General features: G+C 33.0%; 1 protein-coding gene across 1 annotated transcript; it reads right to left on the minus strand.

The window, feature by feature from the left end:
• Nucleotides 1-4,684: 4,684 nt before the first annotated feature.
• Nucleotides 4,685-7,945, minus strand: LOC133544077 (gamma-glutamylaminecyclotransferase-like). The gene is made up of 2 exons (XM_061889122.1): nt 7,868-7,945; nt 4,685-7,749 (listed from the first exon to the last, which is right to left on the minus strand). Exons 1-2 carry the CDS (start codon nt 7,925-7,927, stop codon nt 7,261-7,263), a joined length of 549 nt encoding a protein of 182 aa, XP_061745106.1. The 5' UTR covers nt 7,928-7,945; the 3' UTR covers nt 4,685-7,260.
• Nucleotides 7,946-12,100: the final 4,155 nt, after the last annotated feature.

Genomic DNA, 12,100 nt, shown 5'->3' on the forward strand with positions numbered 1-12,100 from the left:
GCATCAGTCCATCTTAGATGAGCTCGGGCCCAGCGAAGCCGGCAGTGTTTCTGGGTGCTGTTGAAAAATGGGTTTGGCTTTGCATAGTAGATGTAGCGACCAACTGTAGTTACTGACGGTGGTTTTATGAAGTGTTCCTGAGCCCATGTGGTGATATCCATTACACACTGATTTCGGTTTTTGATGCAGTACCGCCTGAGGGATCAAAAGTCCGTAATATCATAGCTTACGTGCAGTGATTTCTCCAGATTCTCTGAACCTTTTGATGATTTTACGGACCGTAGATGGTGAAATCCCTAAATTCCTTGCAGTAGCCCGTTGAGAAATGTTGTTCTAAAACTGTTTAACAATTTGCTTACAAATTAGTGACCCTCGCCTCATCCTTGTGAATTACTTAGCATTTCATGGAAGCTGCTTTTATACCCATTCATGGCACCCACCTGTTCCCAATTAGCCTGCACACCTGTGGGATGTTCCAAATAAGTGTTTGATGAGCATTCCTCAACTTTATCAGTATTTATTGCTACCTTTCCCAACTTCTTTGTCACGTGTTGCTGGCACAAATTCTAAAGTTAATGATTTGCAAAAAAAAAATGTTTATCAGTTTGAACATCAAATATGTTGTCTTCGTAGCATATTCAACTGAATATGGGTTGAAAATGATTTGCAAATCATTGCATTCTGTTTATATTTTACATCTAACACATTTTCCCAACTCATATGGAAACGGGGTTTGTAATACAAGTATGCACTGTGATTCCTGCTGATATCGGGTTAATATAATAATTAGCCAATATTTAAGGCTCCTATATTGGAATCGAAAAAGTTTTTTTCGGGACACTCCTAATATTTATGCAAACTTACTCCAGCTTTCTGCAGTAGGTGACAAATCAAAATTATTAAATTAGTCTTATCAACATTTAAGCATTTTGCTCATTTTTGTCTCGTTGTAATGTACTGTCTGAGTATTTTATTATAGGAACAAGCCGGACTTTGCACATCTACAATAAAATGTTCATGCTTATCAGCAAATACAATGCTAACCTATCAAATTAGTGTTTATCGGTTGTTTGTTCACTTAAACAGTCTGCAGCAGTGATTCTCAAATGGTGTTACATCTAGTGCACAGGTATCAAAATCAAAGCCCGGGGGCCAGATCTGGCCCGCAAACACCTGGAAATGATGTGTCAATAAAGTACTTTAATATTTTCCCACTAAATAGAACTGATTTTTTTTCATTTTGACAGAAAAAATATATTTTTACTGCTTGAAATTGCATACCTTTTAATTTTAAATAGTATCCAATATTGCAACAAATATTAAAGTATATTATCACACTTTAAAAACATGTTTTTTTCTCAATAAAAATACTTAACTTTACAGCAAGCTACCCATCAAATTAATACAAATGACAATACATTTTACGTTGTTCTTTACAGAAGTGGTTCTCAACCTTTTTTCAGTGATGTACCCCCTGTGAACATTTTTTTTAAGTCAAGTACCCCCTAATCAGACCAAAGCATTTTTGGTTGAAAAAAAGAGATAAAGAAGTAAAATACAGCACTATGTCATCAGATTCTGATTTATTAAATTGTATGAAATTTTGCTCATTTTGTATTTGAACTATTTGGAAAAAAAGATATAAAAATAACTAAAAACTTGTTGAAAAATTAACAAGAGATTCGGTTACAAATAAAGATTTCTACTCATAGAAGTAATCATCAACTTAAAGTGCCCTCTTTGGGGATTGTAATAGAGATCCATCTGGATTCATGAACTTCATTCTCAACATTTCTTCACAAAAAAAGAAATCTTTAACATCAATATTTATGGAACATGTCCACAAAAAAATCTAGCTATCAACACTGAATATTGCATTGTTGTATTTCTTTTCACAGTTGATTAACTTACATTCATATTTTGTTGAAGTATTATTCAATAAATATATTTAGAAAGGATTTTTGACTTGCTATTTTTAGAATTAAAAAAAAAAAATCTCAAGTACCCTCATTTGAGAACCACTGCTTTACAGCATATTACTGTAAATTGAAACAAACTACTACTGTTTTTTGCGTTAAAATTCTGCTGACCGAGCTTGCCAGGTTTTTGACATTGTTTTTTTTTCACTGCAAAAAAAACAACTGTTGTTTTTAACGGTGTATTATTGTAAATAGAAAGACGGTACATTTGTTTTTACGGTAGAAAAACTGGCAGCTATAAATTGCCAGAATAACATTTTTTTTTTACTGTTTTTGCATGAACCATATAATGTTGTAAAAAACAATGTAACTTTAACAGTAAAAGTCTTGAAACTAAGCTGCCAACTTTTTCCGTAAAAATCCCAAATGATGTTACATCAAGTGCACAGGTGTCAAACTCAAGGCCCGGGGGCCAGATTTGGCCCGCGACATCATTCTATCTTACCCGCAAACACCTGGAAATGACGTGTCAATAAAAAACTTTGATATTTTCACACTAAATATAATAGATTTTTTTTCATTTTGATAGAAAAATATGTTTACTGCTTGAAATTGCATACCTTTTAAACTTAAATAGTATCCAATATTGCAACAAATATTACAGTATATATCACCCTTTCAAAACATGTTTTTGTTGAAATAAAATACTTAAATTTACAGCAAAATACCCATCAAATTAATACAAATGACAATACATTTTACGTTGTTCTTTACAGCATATTACTGTAAATTGAAAAAAACTAGTACTGTTTTTTGCGTTAAAATTCTGCTGACTGAGCTGCCAGTTTTTGACAGTTGTTTTTTTTTCACTGCAGGCCAAAAAAAAACCAGTGGTTGTTTTTAACAGTCTATTATTGTAAATAGAAAGACGGCACATTTGTTATTACGGTAGAAAAACTGGCAGCTGAGTTGCCAGAAAAAACAAATGTGTACTGTTTTTCCTTTAACAATATAATGTTGGAAAAAACAGTGTAACTTTAACAGTAAAAGTCTGGAAATGACGTGTCAATAAAAAACTTTGATATTTTCACACTAAATATAATTGATTTTTTTTCATTTTGATAGAAAAAATATGTGTACTGCTTGAAATTGCATACCTTTTAAACTTAAATAGTATCCAATATTGCAACAAATATTACAGTATATATCACCCTTTCAAAACATGTTTTTGTTTAAATAAAATACTTAAATTTACAGCAAAATACCCATCAAATTAGTACAAATGACAATACATTTTACATTGTTCTTTACAGCATATTTCTGTAAATTGAAAAAAAAAACTACTGTATTTTGCGTTGAAATTCTGCTGAGCTGCCAGTTTTTGACATTGTTTTTTTTCACTGCAGGCCAAAAAAAAAACCCAGTTGTTTTTAACGGTGAATTATTGTAAATAGAAAGACGGTACATTTGTTTTTACGGTAGAAAAACTGGCAGCTGGGTAGCCAGAATAATAATTAAAAAAAAAACGTGTACTGTTTTTCCATTAACAATATAATGTAAAAACAAATGTAACTTTAACAGTAAAAGTCTGGCAATTAAAGGCCTACTGATAGTTTATATATCAATGATGAAATATTAACATTGCAACACATGCCAATACGGCCTTTTAAATTTAATAAATTGCAATTTTAAATTTCCTGCGAAGTATCCTGTTGAAAACGTCGGTATGTTGGTGCGTGCTTGTGACGTCTCGGATTGTAGCGGACATTTTTTTTTCAGCCCGATCCAAGCTATAAGTAGTTTGCTTTAATCGCATAATTACACAGTATTCTGGACATGTGTTGCTGAATCTTTTGCAATTTGTTCAATTAATAATGGAGACGTCAAAGAAGAAAGATGTAGGTGGGATGCAGCTGTCTTCAGCAACACAAACACAGCCGGTGTTTCCTTGTTTACATTCCCCAAGATGAAGCTTTACTATGGAACAGAGCAGTCAAGCGAACATAGTTCCCGACCACATGTCAACCGGCAGGTTTCGGTGAGAAAATTGTGTTAATAAGTCGGCTCTTACCTTAGACATGAGCGGAGCTTGTGTCTTTTTGCAGCTGCGGACTCTCTTACCTCCTCCCACCGGAGACACTGGCGGTCACCACACCCCTCCGACTTTCAGGGACCATATAATCTCACTAAAACACTAGTAACACAACAAGCAGATAAGGGATTTTCCAGAATTATCCTAGTAAATGTGTCTAATAACATCTGAATCGCTCCCACTGCCCGCGCTTTTTTTTTCTTTTTTTTTTTTTCTAGTCCTTCACTCTCACTATCCTCATCCACGAATCTTTCATCCTCGCTCAAATTAATGGGGAAATCGTCGCTTTCTCGGTCCTAATCCCTCTCGCTGCTGTTGGCTATGATTGTAAACAATGTGAGGATGTGAGGAGGTCCACAACCCGTGACGTCACGCGCACATCGTCTGCTACTTCCGGTACAGGCAAGGCTTTTTTATTAGCGACCAAAAGTTGCGAACTTTATCATCGATGTTCTCTACTAAATCCTTTCAGCAAAAATATGGCAATATCGCAATATGATCAAGTATGACACATAGAAGGGACCTGCTATCCCCGTTTAAATAAGAAAATCTCATTTCAGTAGGCCTTTAAGCTGCCAGCTATTTCCATAAAAAACAAAACAGCGGTACTGTTTTTATATTTACCATAAAGTGTTGTAAAAAACAACAACAAAAAAACACTTTTACAGTACAATTCTGGAAATGTCAAGTTTTTACTGTAAAATCAACTGTCTATTTAAAACAATTTATATCATTAATAATGAAATCCAGATGCAAATTCATCATGTGAAAACCAGTTTGACATCCCTGATTTAGTGGTACCCCAAAAAATTACTCAATCAAATATTCTAACATTGTTACTGTAGAAACTGTTATAATACAGTGGCTAAATATACAGTATTAAATACCGTATTTCCTTGAATTGCCGCAGGGCATATAGTATGTGCCTGCCTTGAATAACTGCTGGGTCAAACTCGCTTCGCAAAATAATTAGCGCATACTTAGTATTACCGCCTGGTCAAACTCGTGACGTCACGAGTGACACTTCCCCTGTCATCATTTTCATAATGGAGGAGGCTGATTTCAATACCGGTAATTTGAAATCGCATAAAGGGAAGAAGATTAAGAGCTATTCAGTAGGATTTAAGGTCCAAGCTTACATCAAACTCAATTTTTTACTGCATGCCTTTGTTAAGTGCCGGAGTGAGAAGAGGTTTTAAAATAATTAGCGCATGCTTACTTTTAGTGCATGCCTTTGGTAAGTGCCGGAGTGAGAAGAGGTTTTAAAATAATTAGCACATACCGGTAATTTGAAATTGCATAAAGGGAAGAAGATTAAGAGCTATTCAGTAGGATTTAAGGTCCAAGCTTACACCACACTCAATTTTTTACTGCATGCCTTTGGTAAGTGCCGGAGTGAGAAGAGGTTTTAAAATAATTAGCGCATACCGGTAATTTGAAATCGCATAAAGGGAAGAAGATTAAGAGCTATTCAGTAGGATTTAAGGTCCAAGCTTGCATCACACTCAAATTTTTACTGCATGCCTTTGGTATGTGCCGGAATGAGAAGAGGTTTTAAAAAAATTTGCGCATACCGGTAATTTGAAATCGCATAAAGGGGAGAAGATTAAGAGCTATTCAGTAGGATTTAAGGTCCAAGCTTACATCACACTCAAATTTTTACTGCATGCCTTTGGTATGTGCCGGAGTGAGAAGAGGTTTTAAAATAATTAGCGCAAACCGCTAATTTGAAATCGCATAAAGGGAAGAAGATTAAGAGCTATTCAGTAGGATTTAAGGTCCAAGCTTACATCACACTCAAATTTTTACTGCATGCCTTTGGTATGTGCCGGAATGAGAAGAGGTTTTAAAAAAATTTGCGCATACCGGTAATTTGAAATCGCATAAAGGGGAGAAGATTAAGAGCTATTCAGTAGGATTTAAGGTCCAAGCTTACACCACACTCAAATTTTTACTGCATGCCTTTGGTAAGTGCCGGAGTGAGAAGAGGTTTTAAAATAATTAGCGCATGCTTACTTTTACCACATGCCTTTGGTAAGTGCCGGAGTGAGAAGAGGCTTTAAAATAATTAGCGCAAACCACTAATTTGAAATCGCATAAAGGGAAGAAGATTAAGAGCTATTCAGTAGGATTTAAGGTCCAAGCTTACACCACACTCAATTTTTTACTGCATGCCTTTGGTAAGTGCCGGAATGAGAAGAGGTTTTTAAAATAATTAGCACATACCGGTAATTTGAAATTGCATACAGGGAAGAAGATTAAGAGCTATTCAGTAGGATTCAAGGTCCAAGCTTACATCACACTCAAATTTTTACTGCATGCCTTTGGTAAGTGCCGGAGTGAGAAGAGGTTTTAAAATAATTAGCGCATGCTTACTTTTAGTGCATGCCTTTGGTAAGTGCCAGAGTGAGAAGAGGTTTTAAAATAATTAGCACATACCGGTAATTTGAAATCGCATAAAGGGAAGAAGATTAAGAGCTATTCAGTAGGATTTAAGGTCCAAGCTTACACCACACTCAAATTTTTACTGCATTCCTTTGGTAAATGCCGGAGTGAGAAAAGGTTTTAAAATAATTAGCGCATACCGGTAATTTGAGATCGCATAAAGGAAAGAAGATTAAGAGCTATTCAGTAGGATTTAAGGTCCAAGCTTACATCACATTCAATTTTTTACTGCATGCCTCTGGTAAGTGCTGGAGTGAGAAGAGGTTTTAAAATAATTAGCGCATGCTTACTTTTACCACATGCCTTTGGTAAGTGCCGGAGTGAGAAGAGGTTTTAAAAATAATTAGCGCATACCGGTAATTTGAAATCGCATAAAGGGAAGAAGATTAAGAGCTATTCAGTAGGATTTAAGGTCCAAGCTTACACCACACTCAAATATTTACTGCATGCCTTTGGTAAGTGCCGGAGTGAGAAGAGGTTTTAAAATAATTAGCACATACCGGTAATTTGAAATTGCATAAAGGGAAGAAGATTAAGAGCTATTCAGTAGGATTTAAGGTCCCAGCTTACATCACACTCAAATTTTTAATGCATGCCTTTGGTAAGTGCCGGAGTGAGAAGAGGTTTTATAATAATTAGCGCATGCTTACTTTTACCACATGCCTTTGGTAAGCGCATGAGTGAGAAGAGGTTTTAAATTAATTAGCGCCCCGGCGGCAATTCAAGGAAATACGATATACTTAATTATTTAGGTGCTGCTCATTGTGGTGGCACTTGGAGAGCCAAGCACCAGTCGTCCATGACTTAAGTGCGACGATTTTTGTAGACGAGCCCATGACGGCCATGGCAGTCGTAGTTGTCATGGTGATGCAGCGAGGGCCAGTCCGGCTGATAGGTGGTGGTGCTGTACACAAAAGCCTGCGTGATGCTGCCCGGCGCCCACATCTCCTTGTCGTCCGCCCGGCCCAGCCATTCCTCCACCGCCAGCGTGACCTGACTTCGCTGATACATGGCGGGCGTGTCTTCGAAGTCGTCCAGGAAGGTCAGAAACGGCTCGTCCACTTTGTAGATCTCGCCGTGAACCCTGTGACCCTGACCTGGGATGTTGAGGAGGAAAGGGATGTTGTACTCCGTGGCGATCACTAGGGGGAACTTCTGAGTGGTGACGGCTGAGGCCAGCAACTGCGCATGTCCAATGCCTTTGTTAGTCATGTGACGGTGGTTAGGCTGTCCCCTCTTTAAGGTGCCGTAGACGAAGACATGCGTCATGATGATGCAAGAAGGGGAAACTTTCTGCAAGGACGAAAAATACACGCGGAGCAAACGTTCTTCATGTATTCTTTAACTTCGGCAACCTGAAGTGTTTTAAGTGAGACAATTAGCTTAATGAGACACACAAAGTACTGCTTACCTGAAGTGAATGGAAAAAATGTTGGCTCGTCTTGCCGACTGCAGAGGACAGCATGCGCATGCGCAGTACAACACGGGCTAAACCTGCACGTAGGGTAGGGCGATACGGATATTGGTATCAATTCGATACCGAGGCCATAGACCACAATTGCTGATAGTGATAACACTTTTTATAAAGGTACTTGAGTAATTAATTTTTTCATTTGTTGATTGTTATTATAATGTAGATAAAACGCAATATGTATTTATATATATATAGATAAATATATGCTTTTATATTTATTTATATACCGTATTTCCTTGAATTGCACTAAATCATTTAAAACCTTCTCACTCCTGCACTTGCCAAAGGCATGCAGTAAAAGTAAGCATGCGCTAATTATTGTAAAACCTCTTCTCACTCTGGCACTTACCAAAGGTATGCAGTCAAAATTTGAGTGTGGTGTAAGCTTGGACCTTAAATCCTAATGAATAGCTTGTAATCTTCTTCCCTTTATGCGATTTCAAATTACCGGTATTGAAATCAGCCTCCACCATTTTGAAAATGATGACAGGGGAAGTGTCACTCGTGACGTCACGAGTTTGACCAGGCGGTGATACTAAGCATGCTCTAATTATTTTGAGAAGCGACTTTTATGTGTGTATGGGGTATGTGTTGGGTTGCTGTTCTTGGAAGTGGGTGGGAAAAAAAAGGGGAAAATGTGTTTACTGTTTTATTGTACATTGTAATACCTGTCAAATTCAATAAAAACATTTAGTAAAAAGAAAACAACTTAAAACTGATACAAAAAGTGGTTCTCAGAATGTTTAGTATACTTTGATATTTCATAAATATATAATTTTTAAAATGATTGGTAAGCACTAATAAAGTTTTATTGTACATTGTAATACCTGTCAAATTCAATAAAAACATTTATTTAAAAAAACAACAACTTAAAACTGATACAAAAAGTGGTTTTCAGAATGTTTAGTATACTTTGATATTTCATAAATATATCATTTTTTAAATGATTGGTAAGCACTAATACTGTTTTATTGTACATTGTAATACCTGTCAAATTCAATAAAAACATTTATTAAAAAAAAACAACTTAAAACTTATACAAAATGTGGTTCTCAGAATATTTAGTATACTTTCATATTTCAAAAATATATCATTTTAAAAATGATTGGTAAGCACTAATGCTGTTTTATTGTACTTTGTAATACCTGTCAAATTCAATAAAAACATTTATTTAAAAAACAACAACTTAAAACTGATACAAAAAGTGATTCTCAGAATGTTTAGTATACTTTGATATTTCATACATATATTATTTTTAAAATGATTGGTAAGCACTAATACTGTTTTATTGTACATTGTAATACCTGTCAAATTCAATAAAAACATTTATTTAAAAAAACAACTTAAAACTGATACAAAAAGTGGTTTTCAGAATGTTTAGTATACTTTGATATTTCATAAATATATCATTTTTAAAGTCATTGGTAAGGACTAATACTGTTTTATTGTACATTGTAATACCTGTCAAATTCAATAAAAACATGTATTTAAAAAAAACAACTTAAAACTGATACAAAAAGTGGTTTTCAGAATGTTTAGTATACTTTGATATTTCATAAATATATCATTTTTAAATGATTGGTAAGCACTAATACTGTTTTATTGTACATTGTAATACCTGTCAAATTCAATAAAAACATTTATTTAAAAAACAACTTAAAACTGATACAAAATGTGGTTCTCAGAATGTTTAGTATACTTTGATATTTCATAAATATATCATTTTTAAAATGATTGGTAAGCACTAATACTGTTTTATTGTCCATTGTAATACCTGTCAAATTCAATAAAAACATATATTTAAAAAAACAACTTAAAACTGATACAAAAAGTGGTTTTCAGAATGTTTAGTATACTTTGATATTTCATAAATATATCATTTTTTAAATGATTGGTAAGCACTAATACTGTTTTATTGTACATTGTAATACCTGTCAAATTCAATAAAAACATGTATTTAAAAAAAAACAACTTAAAACTGATACAAAAAGTGGTTTTCAGAATGTTTAGTATACTTTGATATTTCATAAATATATCATTTTTTAAATGATTGGTAAGCACTAATACTGTTTTATTGTACATTGTAATACCTGTCAAATTCAATAAAAACATTTATTAAAAAAAAACAAACTTAAAACTGATACAAAAAGTGGTTCTCAGAATGTTTAGTATATTTTCTTATTTCATACATATATCATTTTTAAAATGATTGGTAAGCACTAATACTGTTTTATTGTACATTGTAATACCTGTCAAATTCAATAAAAACATTTATTAAAAAAAACAAGAACTTAAAACTGATACAAGAAGCGGTTCTCAGAATGTTTAGTATACTTTGATATTTCAATATCATTTTTAAAATGATTGGTAAGCACTAATGCTGTTTTATTGTACTTTGTAATACCTGTCAAATTCAATAAAAACATTTATTTAAAAAACAACAACTTAAAACTGATACAAAAAGTGGTTCTCAGAATGTTTAGTATACTTTGATAGTTCATACATATATCATTTTTAAAATGATTGGTAAGCACTAATACTGTTTTATTGTACATTGTATTACCTGTCAAATTCAATAAAAACATTTATTTTATAAAAACTACTTAAAACTGATACAAAAAGTGGTTCTCAGAATGTTTGGTATACTTTGATATTTCATAAATATATCCATCCATCCATTTTCTACCGCTTATTCCCTTTCGGGGTCGCGGGGGGTGCTGGCGCCTATCTAAGCTACAATCGGGCAGAAGGCGGGGTACACCCTGGACAAGTCGTAAATATATCATTTTTTTAAATGATTGGTAAGCACTAATACTGTTTTATTGTACATTGTAATACCTGTCAAATTCAATAAAAACATTTATTTAAAAAAAACAACTTAAAACTGATACAAAAAGTGGTTTTCAGAATGTTTAGTATACTTTGATATTTCATAAATATATAATTTTTTAAATGATTGGTAAGCACTAATACTGTTTTATTGTACATTGTAATACCTGACAAATTCAATAAAAACATTTATTTAAAAAAAAACAACTTAAAACTGATACAAAAAGTTGTTCTCAGAATGTTTAGTATATTTTCTTATTTCATACATATATCATTTTTAAAATGATTTTTAAGCACTAATACTGTTTTATTGTACATTGTAATACCTGTCAAATTCAATAAAAACATTTATTAAAAAAAACAAGAACTTAAAACTGATACAAAAAGCGGTTCTCAGAATGTTTAGTATACTTTGATATTTCAACATCATTTTTAAAATGATTGGTAAGCACTAATGCTGTTTTATTGTACTTTGTAATACCTGACAAATTCAATAAAAACATTTATTTAAAAAACAACAACTTAAAACTGATACAAAAAGTGGTTCTCAGAATGTTTAGTATACTTTGATATTTCATAAATATATCATTTTTAAAATGATTGGTAAGCACTAATACTGTTTTATTGTCCATTGTAATACCTGTCAAATTCAATAAAAACATTTATTTTATAAAAACTACTTAAAACTGATACAAAAAGTGGTTCTCAGAATGTTTGGTATACTTTGATATTTCATAAATATATCCATCCATCCATTTTCTACCGCTTATTCCCGAAAGGGAATAAGCGCCTATCTCAGCTACAATCGGGCGGAAGGCGGGGTACACCCTGGACAAGTCGTAAATATATCATTTTTTTTAAATGATTGGTAAGCACTAATACTGTTTTATTGTACATTGTAATACCTGTCAAATTCAATAAAAACATTTATTTAAAAAATAAACTTAAAACTGATACAAAAAGTGGTTCTCAGAATGTTTAGTATACTTTGATATTTCATAAATATATCATTTTTAAAATACTGTTTTATTGTACATTGTAATACCTGTTAAACTCAATAAAAACATTTATTTAAAAAAACAACTTAAAACTGATACAAAATGTGGTTCTCAGAATGTTTAGTATACTTTGATATTTCATAAATATATCATTTTTAAAATGATTGGTAAGCACTAATACTGTTTTATTGTACATTGTAATACCTGTCAAATTCAATAAAAACATTTATTTTATAAAAACTACTTAAAACTGATACAAAAAGTGGTTCTCAGAATGTTTGGTATACTTTGATATTTCATAAATATATCCATCCATCCATTTTCTACCGCTTATTCCCTTTCG

Source organism: Nerophis ophidion, linkage group LG27 (genome assembly GCF_033978795.1).
Source record: "Nerophis ophidion isolate RoL-2023_Sa linkage group LG27, RoL_Noph_v1.0, whole genome shotgun sequence".
Classification (NCBI taxonomy): Eukaryota; Metazoa; Chordata; class Actinopteri; order Syngnathiformes; family Syngnathidae; genus Nerophis; species Nerophis ophidion.

Bases quoted from the DNA above. Each gene is read 5' to 3' on its own strand.
- LOC133544077 (XM_061889122.1), bottom strand. From the start codon at position 7,927: ATGCGCATGCTGTCCTCTGCAGTCGGCAAGACGAGCCAACATTTTTTC. The intron at 7,750-7,867 runs GTAAGCAGTACT...TCGTCCTTGCAG, and splicing joins ATTTTTTCCATTCACTTCAG to AAAGTTTCCCCTTCTTGCAT.